Here is a 16,707-nt window from a genome sequence, read left to right on the forward strand (position 1 = left end):
CAGTGTGCTTAAAGCATCAGACAAGCTCAGTGCATATCGTTGATTTGATTAACACACATAGGATGTGTCTATATATGAAAAATACACGTTTAAAAATTCTGACCAATAGATTGGTCGAAAGAGCAGACGACTCTCGGGCGACAAAGTTTATTATTTATATTTTTTTTGTCAGGGATAGCTCTAGCACATTTGTTCATAGGCCTATTCTTTGATAGTTAGTGAGTTATTAGCCAAATTATACTGTAGCACATTTTTGGTAAGCAATGGAGGAGTGATTGTTTCCTACAAGAGCACAAAACTATTGATGAATTATTTTAATTTTTTTTAATCGATACAGTTACATATCCGGATATCATTTTTATGATATTTCGTATCGTTTTGACAATGTCGCAATTATTATTTTTGCACTAGTTGGCTGTACCTGCACCAAAACTCCACTATTTGTCCTTCATAGCTTGTTCTCCATCTTCTTTATAAAGCCCATTTGTTTTATGCACTTTCATTTCCATGACTGTTCAAAACTAATTTTCTCATGGCTCTCCCTCGTGAGCAATATGTTCAGAACGCAATAAAATGACAGTATCGAATCACTAATACATATAGAATCGTGAGAATCGCAATACATATCATATTGGCACCTAACCACGAAAACATTGTATTGTGAGGTCCTTGGCAATTCCCAGCCTTCACAAAATGTGTACATTTCTAGCACTCTTTGAAAAGCGAGTCAGGTAAAGATATTTTTTTATGGCTTCAAGTGGCAATATTGTATTTTAAGAGTAGGCAATATGCAGAGGGTAGCATACATTTTTGTCTGATCCTCTGAAATAATAATGTTATGGGAATAATAATGCATTTTATTTTGTAAAGTAGCCTTTTACAAGTAGCTAAAACAGGTTAATGTCAAGCCCTGCATGTTTTCAAAAGTCTCATGGAATGTAGGCCTGTATCATAGAACAGTTATTTCTATAGTTATTCCATGCTAAAATGTTATGATTACATTTTCTCCATAGTTTTTTATGGTAGGCCACTCTGGTATGCCAACATTATGATCAAATAGCCACAGTAGCCCACTTGGCCACTATTAAAACTAACCAAAAAACTGGGTACAGCCTCAGTTCACACAGTAAAAAGGCACTGGAAGTTGCACAGAATTTTCATAACATTCAAGTTCGCTTGAAGGAGACAAAAATGTTCTCAATGCCGCAAAAAAATTGAGGGAACATTGCCTGGGACTGGGAGTTGCTTAGCCTTAACACCAAACGATGGCTATTACACATTATGACTGATGTAAATAAGATGCTGGAGGGTTTAATGTTGAGCTATGAAAAAGGAAACCTTGATTTCAACCCTAAACACCCACAGGGACTTGGGATAATGTTTCCCTCATCTCACAAGGAGAGTTAGGGTTAATTATGTTAGAGGAAGTACCCCTTTATTGGTCTCTGGGCAGGGCTTGAGGATGACCTGGGTCTGATTCACTGAGGATGCGTGAGATGAAAGGACATCGGAGGGATAGGAGAGGGGGACCTGGGGGAACCATAAAGCCCAATGCTCTGGAACTGACTCACATGACAATGAGCCACCCAAACTGACCCCGCTGTATCCACAGACACAGATCATTAAATGAAATAGAAGGGGAGAGACTGAAGAGGAGGACAGGCAGTGCTGAGCCTGTGTCCTTGATGCCTTTTAAAAAGGATCTAACATACTTTCCTGCAGAGTTGTCAAGAGTTGAGACAGAGGATTCTTCTGAGAGATTAGTTTTAATGCACGTGCCAAATGGACTGTGACCGGCGGACACTTTATGAAGCGTGAATTCGTCTCACATAATCGCAATGACAAGGTTATTCAGCGTACAGTCAAAAGTCATTTGCAACGGGCGTACAAAGTGATACACGAGATAAAACTTCTGACACGTTGGGAGGCTTTCGTTTTATTTAAATAATTGAATAGCATGACAATTGCTATAAATATATGGCCTAGCAGAATATGGTCCCTCTCCCCACAGTTCTTTTTGGCTCACTCCCTCACATGGTAGGACTCACCCAATAAGTGTTCCCTTGGAGTTGCGAATGAGGCCAAACAGCACGAGCAGGCAGATGAGGATGTTGAAAAGCAGCAGTCCTAAGTAGCCCAGCCACCTGAGGTGGAACACAACAATAACAACAGTCACAAACACAACAGAACTATAGACCGACTGACTGAAGAAACCCAAACACCTGCTGACAAACGCAGCACAGAACAGAAAGAAGAAGATGTTATCTATGACCACTGTACAAATCACATCGGTACTGCTAAAGAAAACAAAAGGGTACAAACATGGGGATTGCTTCAAACATGCATAAAACAAAAATATGTGATTTGAAGACCACTTCCCCTGCGAGATGCTGAGGGAGGAAGTGTTAGAGACGTCGAGAGGAAGTAGCAGGGAGGGTCGGCTGCTGAATCAGACTGATTTAACTGTAAAAGGCGTTTCCACCGTTGACTGCAGCCGTCGCCGTTAACTACTTTCACATTCATACAGATCCAACTGAACATCACTGGCTGGCTGGCTGGACGGTCTCGCCAGGAGAGAGACGAACTATCCAACTGTGAAATGTGCTGAGGATATATAAACTCATCTTACACTGCAGGGTTGTTAACACGAGTTTCAGGAGGGAGGACTGTGTTGTGTGTTTCGGGTTTCATCCAGTGTCTCCTCCCACTACATGCTTCATTTGAAGGGTTTTCCCAGAAAAATCAGAGGTCTGATCTGGTTCATATTAGCCTTTTCTGAGTATCAACTGATATGATTCTCTCTCTAAAAGGCCTAGCAGTAGAATTATGCAGCACGACACCAGCATAAACATAAATCTACGAGGGATGACGTACTGTTCGCGTAAACTGCTAATCCTCTAGTGCAGGATTCCTCTCAGAGTGGAAGCTGTGTAGCTCTGTTCACACTCCATTAAACCCACGTTGCTGTGAGCTCCTGTATGTAAATGAGGCAGCAGCAAAAGTAGCTAATAATCCCCAACTTGAAATACAAGCAATGTATCATACAACAAGACAGGAAAACAAACTCCAACTACATTCACCTACAATAGCCAAATTATGTACTAAAACAAACAGGCCTCAGTTCTGGTAATGGTTTTGGTGAACAATAGAAATTGTATGTCCTGAGATGTCATGTATTGAGTCTCCCAAGTCTGCCCATCTCTCACCTGTACCAGTCGTAGAGCTCGATGTTGACGGCCAGCTCCTCCAGGGAGATGTCTCTATTGTCCCAGAAGGGGATCGCCACCATCTGCCTCACCAGCTCGTCCAGCTGGCCCTGCAGCTTCTGGATGATAGACATATAGTCTGTGTGCTTGGCGTACTGGCCCTCCAGCTGCTCCAGACTGCCATCCGCCGTCTGCTTCAGGGAGCCCGTGCTGTCTGATACCTAGGTAGTAGGCACAGAGAGGGACACCCAAGGTCACTAACAACCCACTCCTTATGGGGATAGACAAAATCAATAGTGTTAATTATATTATATCCTATCTATTTGGGGTTAGCAGGGGAATCATTGCTCCTTATAGTGATCAACAGTATGATGACTGTGAATGGTGGGCCCAGCCCATGTTATGGCTGTGACAGTAGAGATTTTGCTGCGGTGTCATTGTTTCAATGAGAGTTCTGAGTATTACCAGTTTCTGCACTCCTGCCACTGTGCGGTTGGCATGGCGCAGGGAGTACGTCAGCCTGTTCACTCCGTCACAGGTCTCGCCATTCCCATAGAAACCAACAGCAATGCCGGCGCTGAAGGGAGACAAAGGGGAGGAGAGGAAGCGGTTAGGAGGAGGAAGAGGGGTCGGCATAGCACGGCAGACAGACAGACAGACGAAGGGGGTCGGCATGTGAACCCTGCCAGGGATAGATACCACTGAACAGGCAGCATTGAGCTCCAGCAGAAAGCCTCTCTATACAGAGTCCATAGCAACCAAGAGGAATGGGTCAGCAATGCCCAGAGCCCCACCATAGAGCTGACAAAGGCTGCACTGACACAGGACATCAACCCTTGCCCATTCATGGAGGCCGGAGATTATAGGGGGAGCCGTCCTGGCTATCAAAGACCTACTGCCTGCCAGCTAGCACTAGACCAGTGGTTCCCAACCAGGAGTACCAGGAGCCCTGGGGGTACTTGGCCTATCCACAGGGGGTACTTGAGAAGACTCGTGAGACCATGGGTCTACTGGTAAAATGCACATGAGGGGGCACTTCAGGGGTACTCTGGGCAGAGCAAAGTTCAGATGGTGGTACAGTAGCCAGAAAAAGGTTGGGAACCACTGGTCTAGACAGGAATGGGAACCAATGAGCTAACCTATAAACAAGTGTAATCAAATAAATTAGAGGTGGCAATACGCAACGCTGAATTTCTGATACAAGTACCATCTAATTACTTACATAAACATTCAGAATATTAGCTACCTATTAAAAACTACTTCCAGTAGGCCTTTAGAAGTCTGTGTTGTCCTTTAGATTAGAACGCGATTGAATTTTGCTCAGCAGTGAAACCCAGGAAACTCAGTAGAAACTGAAGACCTGGTGAGAGTGGGACTGTTGCTCAATACATGTGGGGGGTAATCAATTGAATCAACAACGAGAATGATATCAGCCTTGTCTAAGGAGGAGTTGTCACTACTTTTAACCTCTTTCCCCTTTGGGAAACAAATACCTCACCACCAGGTGTCACTATATCTCTCTCTCTCGCTCTCTCTCAATTCAATACGCTTTATCGGCATGACATAAAAACGTACATATTGCCAAAGCTTACTTTGGAGATGTACAATATTAACATAATTAAAATAATAACCAATATTCTCCAATTCCCTCCCATTGTGAGCAGTTCAATAGGCGTCACAATCACTGCCTCCCCGCTGACCGAGAGACAGCCGAGCCGGACAGCCAGCCATCCAGCCCAAACAATAGCCTATTGACCATATGGCCACTCTCAGCTGAACACATGCAAACTGGAGGAGTGTTCTATGTGTACAGCAGCTTGTTGAAGGACAGTCCATCTACAGTTCACACACGTGACATCAGATGGAGGACAGGCTCCATACAGAGAGTCCTTCAGCGCTATAAACTAAAGCAAATAGGCCGACATCATTATAAGGCAGTTGGAGGGACTGTACAAGCAAGATGGAAGGTCTGAGGGCAGTGTATCAAACAGCCTGGCTTTTAACATTGTATTGCAGGATTTCAAAGCTTCACTGCCATTATAAACAGTATGTTTAAAGCAGGTAGGTTCAGTTGATGTTCTCAGACAGATGTAATCTTCCTAAGGCTATACATGGTTTTCTGCAGTCGTAGCAGAGTTCCCATCATTCCTGCAAGGCAGTAAATCTGCCAGGATGATCTGTATAGGGTGTGGGTCTGGGGTAAGGCCAAACAAAGGGTTCCTCTGGCATTGATAAACATCTAGCTTGTTCAGCACCAATGGAGCCAAGACCAGGCCATTGCAGTAACCAAAACCTCAAACATTTCAAAAGAGAAGTTTGAGTGTCATGCATTTAAGGCTGCAGCAATAACTAGGCTACATCAACAGACATTAGGCTTACTCAACATAATGTCTCAGTTGAAATAGAGCATCTTCAAGGACAGATGAGGAGAATATCTCTAAACACAAGAGTCGAACTGAATTCTACAATTCAGCCACAGCGATATCACATTGACGCACCATTAATGACTTATGAAATTGCCATACTCAACATAATGTCTCAGTTGAAGTAGAGAATCTTCAAGGAGAGATGAGGAAAATATCTCTAAACAGAGCCGAACTGAATTCTACGATTCAGCCACAGCAACAGTGATATCACATTGACACACCATCAATGACTTATGAAATTGCCATGGCAACCCCTTTTGAGAAAAGTTAAAGCTGTACAATACGACAATTGCTTCTTTCTCCCGTCCCTGAGGTAGAGACAACCATTATAGACATAAGAGAAGGTAAACTACTTCAGAACAAACCTGGAGAAAGACATTCAATCACCCCCTGCATACAATCTATAGACAAAGTGTCGAAAGCGTTCCACAGGGATGCTGGCCCATGTTGATTCCAATGCTTCCCACAGTTGTGTCAAGTTGGCTGGATGTCCTTTGGGCGGTGGACCATTCTTGATACACACGGGAAACTGTTGAGCGTGAAACACCCAACAGTGTTGCAGTTCTTTACACAAACAGATGCGCCTGGAACCTACTACCATGCCCCCTTCAAAGGCACTTAAATCATTCACCTTCAAATGGCAGACATACACAATCCACGTCTCAAATGTCTCAAGGCTTAAAAATCCTTCTTTAACTGGTCTTCTCCCCTTCGTCTACACTGACTGAAGCAGATTTAACAAGTGACAACAATAAGGGATCATAGCTTTCACCTGTATAGTCTAAGTCATGGAAAGTGCAGGTGTTCTTAATGTTTTGTATAATCCGTGTATATTGTGAAGACTAAGCTGATCTAGCCCTCCTACGCTGTCTAGACATTGTGTGAAAAAAACAGACTTCAACGGACCACCCTACCAGTAAGATACATAATATCAAGTGCCCCCCCCCATAAAAACCAAGCAGTGAATTTGAAGCTCAGATCTTTCCATTTTTAAAAGCAGGTCTGTATAGGCTTAACTCTTCATGCCCGTGACATAACATCCCCAGTCCCTCTCCCCACACACACAAGAGCATCTGACGTCAGAGGGGATTAAATCAAATGGCATGTTGACAAGGGAAACACCTCCTGTTAAAATGGGAGCCAGTCCACTCCTCTTCACCCTGCATCCAATAGGTGGATGGGATTGGCCATTTCCTGAACTGCTGCTAGCTAGGGCAATCTCTTCCTCTCATACTCTGAAGGATGGAAAGGTGAGCTGGAGCTATGGGTTTGTGATCAGGGCAAACAACGCACATCTCCCTCTGGGGACTGGTAAACTGTGGTGGAAACGTCGAACAGGAAACACAGCCAGGGATTAAATACACAGCAACCCCACTAGTTTGTTGGTTTAGTGTTCTCTTCGACCGCCCTGATAGTTTGAGTTTGTAATGTTTTCTAGACACAACCGGTTTGTGTCGTGCATATTACACCCCCGTGCCGTTTCACAGAAACGTACAGAGCGTTGTTGTTGCTAGCAGTGATTCAGGACTGCCAAAGCAGCCAGACAACATGACTGTTTAAGTGCTTTCTGTTTAGGTGTTTAAAAAGACAACGCCAGAAATGACATATCTGAGTTCCATCTCCCTGTCATCGAAAGGCAGTTCTGCTTCCTAGGCTCTTGCCTGGGATTCCCATCATCTTTAATTAGGCAAGCAGCAACAGCTCCTTTGATCTCGACAACCTCAACTTACGCAGCCAAAATGTAACAGAGTGACAGAGGATGGGCATGTGACTGTGAGGACTCCCTCAAATCATGAGCTTTGTGCAAGACTTCAGTATAAAAAAATAATAATAAAAAAAATGCATCAAGATTCTCTCAAGTTTCATGACAGTTGGACCATAAACTTACACTGCCTGTCATTCACGTGGCATTAAACTGAATTGACATACCGCATGCGGCATTGTTACTCACTGCTCTAATCCCACTTTGCCCGCGCTCTCACCACACACACACACACAGACGACGAAGACACAGGGAGAGAGTAATTGTCATGCAGCCCACATGCTCATCAGGTCTCCGTGCTTTTGTGAGCCGCTCTGCAGTGATTTCAGCTGAATCCAACAACATGGCTCTGAACTGATCCAACTCAGGGGGAGTGAAAGCAGGATTCAGCCCAGTGTTAAAATGGATGTGACAAAAACAGGAAGATTCCACAATTGAGTCAGCAAAGAAGCTCATGCTTGGATTTCACAAGCTCTCCCAAATAAATTAACTCTTTATTGGGGATATGGAAGCTTTTGTGGGTCTCTCTCTTGGGCGTCCTCCATTTGTAAGACATTTTTCAGTTTTCTGTGGGAGTTCTTTGCTCTGCTCTTATGTTGTTCTTCCCTTTCTCATGACCCCTCTGAGACTGCATGCATATACAAGTATCTGGCCTAACAGTCAAACCCCAGAGGATTACTTAAATAGTATTATATATATATATTTATTTATTTAACCTTTATTTAACTAGGCAAGTCAGTTAAGAACAAATTCTTACTTACAATGATGGCCTCTCATCTATACATGAGAGAATAGGCTTTGTTTCCAGGTAGATTTGTAGTGGATTCTTTTTTAAGGCTGTGTTTTCACACCTCCACAATGCTGAACATAAATGGCACAAAGCAGATGGTTGGATTCTTAAAAGGTGTCCTTGAACGCACTACAGAAAACTGACTTATTGCATTTATTTGGGTGGATCCATGAAGAGCCAAGGCCTCTTTTTCCATGTGGTCAACAGGCGAACAGGAAAACACTGACTAAGATCATGAGAAGAAGATATTGGCCCTTTTTAATGTCCGTCCGTCCGTCCGTCCGTCCGTCCTTCCTTCCTTCCTTCCTTCCTTCCTTCCTTCCTTCCTTCCTTCCTTCCTTCCTTCCTTCCTTCCTTCCTTCCTTCCTTCCTTCCTTCCTTCCTTCCCATGAGGCTATTTTACTCTGCGTTTGTGGCTGCTTTCCTATTTCCGCCTTGATCATATATGTTTGAGCTACAGACAGTGACTGTCTACAGTTTGCTGTCTGTGTGTCCGTCTGTCCGTCCCTAGATGAGCAGAACGACTTCCATTTCAGCGCCTTGAGACTCCTGGCTGGGCCTCTGTGTAGACAATGATGCCATGATCTGAGAAGTACTAAACAAATAGAGGAAACAGACTAAACTGTTTACTTGCTTGGGTGGCCTGGGGGCTGAACCCACAACACAAAGCTCATGTTTTCTAAATTACAGCTGAAGGAGCTGTTTCCTCATCCTCCCAAATCTTTATTGGCAGATTATTAAACACACAACACAAAGTGCATGCCAGTTAAGATTCACTTTGGCTCCACAGCAGGTCTCTGTTACAAAACCACCCACTACTTTGGTTACTGTTCCTATCATTAATGGCAGACTGGATTTGTATTCTCCCCCTCCAAAAATGCTTCCATGCATACAGACTAGGGATGGGCATCTGAAATATTTTCACTACTCGAATAACATAATACATATATTTTTTTAATCGGATATCCGGATAGTTTTTTGAAACTTCTGTAAAACTCTGCTTGCTGCTGTAGCAGGGGTCAGTGTGTTAGAGACTGCGCTCCCTTTCCTTGTCTACAAGTACTGGAACTCTGGGTCTAAGCTTATAACATATACCCACCTTGAGAGTTATGTCCCAACCCGTTGTTAGCTTTTCATTTAAAGGGGTGGTGGTGGCATCAAACTATTTGATTGAACACTTTCTTTGGCACCGCTCCGCCATGCACACGACAACCTTTGCATCAGAACCATCTACCGATTACGGATACAGTCCAACGCGGGACACATGCTGCTATAACAAACGGAACATTAACTGTTTACGTGATGGCGAGCTTCAGATTAAACAACAGTCCGTTACCTTCTCATTAAGGTAACTTCCTTCCGCCATTTCTATTCCTTTGTGCATTGATTAGAAATGTCCCCACTTCACCTGCTAGGCTACATACAGTACAGAGCCTCTGACTGTAGTGCCACTTTGATTGCCTCACAATAAATCAGATCACATGCGCCGAACACAACAAGTGTAGACTTCACCGTGAAATGCTTACTTACAAGCCCTTAACCAACAGTGCAGTTCAAAAAGGAAATATTTACCAAGTAGACTAAAATAAAAAGTAATAATAAAAAGTAACACAATAAGAATAACAGTAACGAGGCTATATACAGGGGGCACCGGTACCGAGTCAGTGTGCGGGGGTACAGGCTAGTTGAGGTAATCTGTACATGTAGGTGGGGGCGAAGTGACTATGCATAGATAACAAACAGCGAGCAGCAGCAGTGTACAGGGGTTTAAATGTAAATTGTCTGGGGCGGTTTGATTAATTGTTCAGCAGTCTAATTGCTTGGGGGTAGAAGCTTCAACAGAGCCTTTTGGTCCTAGACTTGGCGCTCTGGTACGCTTGCCGTGCGGTAGCAGAGAAAACAGTCTAACTTGACTGGAGTCTCTGACAATTTTATGGCCTTTCCTCTGACACCACCTATTATATAGGTCCTGGATGGCAGGAAGCTTGGCTTCACTGATGTACTGGGCCGTTCGCACTACCCTCTGTTGCGCCTTACGGTCAGATGATAAGCAGTTGCCATACCAGGCGGTGTTGCAACCGGTCAGGAAGCTCTCGATGGTGCAGCTGTAGAACCTTTTAAGGATCTGGGGACCCATGCCAAATCTTTTCAGTCTCCTGAGAGGGAAAAGGTTTTTTCGTGCCCTCCTCAAGACTGTCTTGGTATGTTTGGACCATGATAGTTTGTTGGTGATGTGGACACCAAGGAACTTGAAACGCTCGACCCGCTCCACTACAGCCACGTCGATATTAATGTGGGCCTGTTCGGAATGCCCTTTCCCGTAGTCCACGATCAGCTCCTTAGTCTTGCTCACATTGAGGGAGAGGTTGTTGTCCTGGCACCACACTGTCAGTTGTCTGACCTCCCTATAGGCCGTCTCATCGTTGTCAGTGATCAGGCATACTACCACTGTTGTGTCATCAGCAAACTTAATGATGTTGTTGGAGTTGTGTTTGGCCACGCAGTCGTGGGTGAACAGGGAATACAGGAGGGGCCTAAGTACACACCCCTAAGGGGCCCCAGTGTTAAGGATCAGCGTGGCAGATGTGTTGTTGCCTACTTTTACCACCTGGGGGCGGCCCGTTAAGAAGTCCAGGATCCAGTTGCAGAGGGAGGTATTTAGTCCCAGAGTCCTTAAAAAAAAAAAGTTTTACCTTCATTTAACTAGGCAAGTCAGTTAAGAACAAATTCTTATTCTCAATGATGGCCTAGGAACAAGTGGGTTAACTGCCTCGTTCAGGGGCAGAACCAATTTTTACCTTGTCAGCTCGGGGATTCGAACTTGCAACCTTTCATTTACTATTCCAACTCTCTAACCACTAGGCTACCTGCCGTCCTTAGCTTAGTGATGAGCTTCGTGGGCACTATGGTGTTGAACGCTGAGCTGAAGTCAATGAACAGCATTCTCACATATGTGTTCCCTTTGTCCAGGTGAGAAAGGGCAGTGTGGAGTGCGATTGAGATTGCATCATCTGTGGATCTGTTGGGGTGGTATGTGAATTGGAGTGGGTCTAGGGTTTCAAAGATGATGTTGTTGTGAGCCATGACCAGCCTTTCAAAGCACTTCATGGCTACTGACGTGAGTGCCACGGGCCGGTAATAATTTAGGCAGGTTACCTTGGGCATAGGGACTATGGTGGTCTGCTTGAAATATGTAGGTATTACAGACTCGGTCAGGGAGAGGTTGAAAATGTCAGTGACACTTGACAGTTGGTCCGCGCATGCTTTGAGTACACGTCCTGGTAATTCGTCTGGCCCTGCGGCTTTGTGAATGTTGACCTTTTAAAAGGTTTTGTTCACATCGGCTACCGGTTTACACGCGTGAAATGTGTGAAGGCTACCGGTGTTTCTTTTTTTAATAGGGCACACATCATAAAAACTATATTCAAAGGTTTGTTGTTTTATTAAATGAAGACTGTCAAATGTCACAGTATATACTTGTATGTAAAAATGTCACATCATGGATCATTTTAGTTAATTCAGACAAAGCCTTTTCAATGTTAAAATAGGCCTATACATTTTTGCAGCAAAAAATGTACACTCACAAATAATCAAAAACTAACGTTCGATCGATTAAATCGGGCCCATCCCTAGCACAGACCACATTAATTATACAATAGCATTAAGCACAGAGAGTAGTCTTGCTCAATTCATGATACCTACGCTGCTTATTATGGGTTGTGCTCCTTCCCAATGGGGAGAGACCCTCTCAGCCTGTGAAAGGAGGGCAGGGCGAAGTGAGTTTGATGAATCTCTTCTCCCTACAAGCATAGATGGGAGTCGATAAGACTCCCACAGCCGGGAAGAAATATTTTCAGCTGCCTGGGCTTGCAGAGACTTGCATCATGTGGATGGATTCGTTCTCACAGAAGGGCCAGAGAGGCAGGCAGAGAGACTCCAGAAGCTCACTGTTATGGCAGCAGCAGGTGCTGACCGTCATTACTCACTGGGGGTTCAGGGAGATATCCATCATTCACATTCAGCCAGAGATGCAATTACAGTTCAGGGAGAGGTACCATCCTCCATCTGGTTCACAGCGCCTTGAAACAGAAGGCTGGGAAGTGCCTATCCCACAGACGGATGGAGACTGTGGTGAGAAGATGAAAAACCCTTCATCAGTCATAAATATTGGGCTGTGCCCCAGACACTACAATGGCCATTCTGGCCAATAGCTTTGTCTTAAGAGATCACACACAAAAGGGGCTGCATAATCAAAAAGGAAGGTTTTTCTAGGAATTCTAGGTCCATTATTTTGACAGACAGCACTGTTCATTCACTTATCTGTCACTGCCACTCAGAACATGACCCTTAGTGAGACCCAGGGATTCCAAAGCTCGTCTGTGTGACTGCGGGTGGACTCGCCTGTCGTTCTTCCAGACAGCCGTGTAAATCATTGGTTGGGAGGGACTCTGGAAGGAAGGACTCAGAAACAGACAACAGTTTGGTCTGGTTTCCCACTGTACTAGACACAGAGCTACTCTTTGATAGTGAAAGGGCATATTGTCCTTAGCATTTACCCCAATGTGATACTTTGCCATCCCATTGAAGTATACTGTACAAAAATATAAAACGCAACATACAACATTTCAAAGATTTTACTGAGTTACAGTTCATAGAAGGAAATCAGTCAATTGAAATAAATAATAATCTATAGATTTCACATGACTGGGCAGAGGCGCAGCCATGGGAGCCATGCTCAGCCAATCAGAATGAGTTTTTCCCCACAAAAGGGCTTTATTACAGACATAAATACTCCTCAGCACGGTACTGGCAAATGTTGGCGGTGGCTTGTGGTAGAGAAATTAACATAAAATTCTCCTGCAACAGCTCCATTGGACATTCCTGCAGTCAGCATGCCAATTGCATGCTCCCTCAAAACTTGAGACATCAGTGGCATTGTGTTGTGTGACAACACTGCACATTTTAGAGTGGCCTTTTATTGTCCTCAGCACAAGGTGCGCCTGTGTAATGATCACGCTGTTTAAATCAGCTTCTTGACATGACAAAGGAGAAATGCTCACTAACAGGGATATACACAAATTTGTGCACAATATTAGTGAGAAATAAGCTTTTTGTGCATATGGAAAATGTCTGGGATCTTGTATAGTATAGTATACTATACTATATAGTAGGCATCTAGTGTGATTAGCTCTGCAAGATTGACACTTTTGCAGATTTCTTGGGGTGGCCTAATTCCTGAAAATACACCACCATTTTATTGTCATTCAAAGGGTTCTAACTCCAAACCACCAGAGTACTTGAGTATCCCTCCGCCTGCTCTGAGCCAGTCCTCTGGGTCTTCTTCCGTGTCCTGAGTTGGCCTCTGAGAGAATGTTGCCATGGAAACTACGGCCGGGGCTCATTTGTCACATGATTTCAGTTTGAATGTGGGAAATCCTTTGTTTTCCAGTACATTGCTTGAGGACTACCTGCAGAGATGAGGACTCACAAGCTCACGGCTATCATGTCTATCCCAGAACATAGGGACGTTGGCATGGTGTTTGGTAAGGAACCAACATTTCAGACAGAGACGCTGAAAACATGATTCTATGGCAATTTTGACTGCAGTGCAGCACAGGAACTTGCATATACCAATGGTGCAAACTAAAGCCTAAATATGGACGGCTGGCCATTAAAACAAGTTGTGGTTCAGTCTAGAGCTGTTCAACAGCTGACTTGCCAAGTTAAATAAAGGTTAAATAAAATAAATAAAAATAACAGCTGAGAGCCGTTCAACAGCTGAGACCCATCACATGACCACAAAAAATGTTCTGTGTAACACTTCACTGTTCATAAGCATACAGATTACGTGGCACAACAATGCCTCTCCAACTTCCTCGCTCCACTTATTCAGTGTTCTGTGGCATCAACTTCCTCTAGAAATAGAATCAATATGTCCTCATCTTCATAACAGCGTCTCTCAGTCAGACAACAACCACTTCATCAGCTTTAAACAAAATCAATACCACTCCCACTATAATTAATCCACATATTATGTTAATCCAGGAAGTCATAAGAAACTCATTGAGAATCCCAGAAAGACCTGGCTTTTCCTTAATTAGACCTAGTTAGACTAAACATATGTGATTTTTGTTGTATGTTGTATGTTATATATATATATATATATACACACGTATAATAGTTAGATAACCTAGACTAAGAAAGGAGAGCTAATAGCCTAGACATAAAAAAGAAGCAGTGACTGAGGGTTATTTCATTTGAGGCAGACTGAAGAAACTACCAAGATGGATTTGTGCTTTCAAGCCTTTTAACCCTGTGCACCTCTCATTCTCTGCTTCAGCACATTTTACAGCTGCTAGATTGTTCACATTTTTAAAAACACCAGCTGAGGAAGAGGTTAACACCAAGCGCCCATGTACCATCCAACTGAGAGCTCCAATGAAGAATACCACCATCTCACAACAGTAGTTAGACACTAAACCTGCAGCAGCAGCTTTCAGATGCTACACTCTACCACAAACTTAAACACTACATCCCTTCCACTGCAGAGACGTTGTTTGCCTACACAAAAACAGAATCATTAAGTTTACAGGTCAAAGTTTAGAAGAATTGTGAGGGTCCTGTCTGTCATCCCCAGACTACAACATGCAACCCATGGTTTGTGAAGTCCAATGTCAAATGAAGGTCTGCTCTTGTATCTTCAGTTCAGAAGAGGAGAGGTGTAAACAACAATAAAAGCGGCATCAGTGTGTCAAATACCTCCTGTGTCCATTATGAGTTAGGAGACAGGTCACAGTTCTGCTCTCCTTAGAGCTCAGCCACCAGCAAAGTAAACTATCCATCAATTCTAGGGGTCTAACGGTTCCCCGAACCCACGGTTCGGTACGTATTGGGGTTTTGGTGTCACGTTTCAGTTTGGTTTTGGTACAGCGGGACAATTAAATGCTATTCACTATGTTCAGCATTCACAATGTTCCTGGCATTGTCTGCTGTGACAGAATTGTTATGTTGGGCCTCTCAAGTTTCCACTCTGATATGTGAGAGGTGGGAATTTACCTGTTGTGAAGACGTAAATACCAGCTGGATGCATTCATGTGATTTGAATTTGTTGAGAAACTCCAATTGGCTAACGGCCAACAAGCTGTGTCAACCATAAACTAAATCTACCATGCGTGTAAACAAATTATAAAGTAAAAAAAATGATAATAGATCGATTTTTATAAATAATGTTTTGCTGTTGCATTTAAGGTAATGTCCTTAGTAGGTGATATTAGAGGTCACCATGTGGGAGAAGTGGTGGCTCAGGATGATAGGAGAGTTTCCAACTACTAATTACCAGCTGGAGGGCCGTTCAAGTTGATTTTTCCCAGTATATATAAAATATACCCTTCCCTCTTGGTTATGAACACACCATGATAGTTGCTCGAGCACTTTTACGAGGGGCTGAAACCCCCCATTCTCAACCACCGTGAACGGGCGCATGTCCGGGGCTATAAACCGAAGACGGTAAAAAATGAAACAGTCTACCAATCGCTCTTGTAATTTCTTTGGCCAGGTCAGAATCAGCTGCAAAAGAATGCTTGAATGCAGAGGGGAGACGATGTTGTTGTTATTTCTTAGCGTTTCTGTCTTGCTCCGGTATACTGGGGCGTCAACATGAGGTGTTGGCAGCTGCATAGGCTATTCTCCTTGAGCGGAACGACACACTGTTAAGCATTTATCCACAACCCTCTGTCCATCGGCGCTGCAATCTACTGGGAAGCCAAAATGTTCCCAAACTGGAGATTTAAACGATGAATGAAGATCCTCCAATTATGTTTAATCAACCCCACCACTCGCCATCATACAAAAATAATTCACTTCTGCGCCTCACAAAAGGACAGTTGGATATGCGCCAATTAAAATGTAAATGTTGATTAAAACGTGTGCAAAGGCTCTAGCTGTTTTAACGGAATAGCCTGGAATGTACTCAAGAGACATAGGACTAGTGTTTGTATTTTGGACTGTAAATATCTTTTATGTATTCATTCGGGTTCACGGTATGGACCGAACCGCGGGCCCTGTACCGAATGGTTCGGTACAAATACATGTACCGTTAAACCCCTAATAAATTCCCTCAGGCAGACTATGCGTGAGGTCTTAAAACCAGTCACATATGACACTGTGAGTGGTGCTCATTCATCTCAGAGCAAGACTGCTGGCAATGTGTTAGATAAAGGCATCAAGGAGATTAAAAAGGCACAAACTGCTCCATCATGCATGAAATACGTTTATGCTTGTGCAGTACATGGCCAATCGAGGAGGTTAAGGGGTGATGGTGAACATGGCCAATCGAGGAGGTTAAGGGGTGATGGTGAACATGGCTAATCGAGGAGGTTAANGGTGATGGTGAACATGGCCAATCGAGGAGGTTAAGGGGTGATGGTGAACATGGCCAATCGAGGAGGTTAAGGGGTGATGGTGAACATGGCTAATCCGAGGAGGTTAAGGGGTGATGGTGAACATGGCTAATCCTTGCATTGT

At 43.8% G+C, this 16,707-nt stretch overlaps 1 protein-coding gene across 3 annotated transcripts in view; it reads right to left on the reverse strand.

Moving 5' to 3' along the window:
• The window catches only part of ttyh3a (tweety family member 3a), a 56,008-nt gene that overhangs the window by 22,742 nt on the left and 16,559 nt on the right, over nucleotides 1-16,707 (reverse strand). For all 3 annotated transcript variants that reach the window (XM_070449628.1, XM_070449627.1, XM_024010995.2), the window contains exons 3-5: nucleotides 3,672-3,783; nucleotides 3,207-3,427; nucleotides 2,049-2,144 (exon numbers count right to left, since the gene is read on the reverse strand). In XM_070449628.1, coding sequence (XP_070305729.1) covers nucleotides 2,049-2,144; nucleotides 3,207-3,427; nucleotides 3,672-3,783 — 429 coding nt within the window. The remainder of the gene's footprint in view (nucleotides 1-2,048; nucleotides 2,145-3,206; nucleotides 3,428-3,671; nucleotides 3,784-16,707) is intronic.

This window comes from Salvelinus sp. IW2-2015, linkage group LG20 (assembly GCF_002910315.2).
Source record: "Salvelinus sp. IW2-2015 linkage group LG20, ASM291031v2, whole genome shotgun sequence".
Lineage (NCBI taxonomy): Eukaryota > Metazoa > Chordata > Actinopteri > Salmoniformes > Salmonidae > Salvelinus > Salvelinus sp. IW2-2015.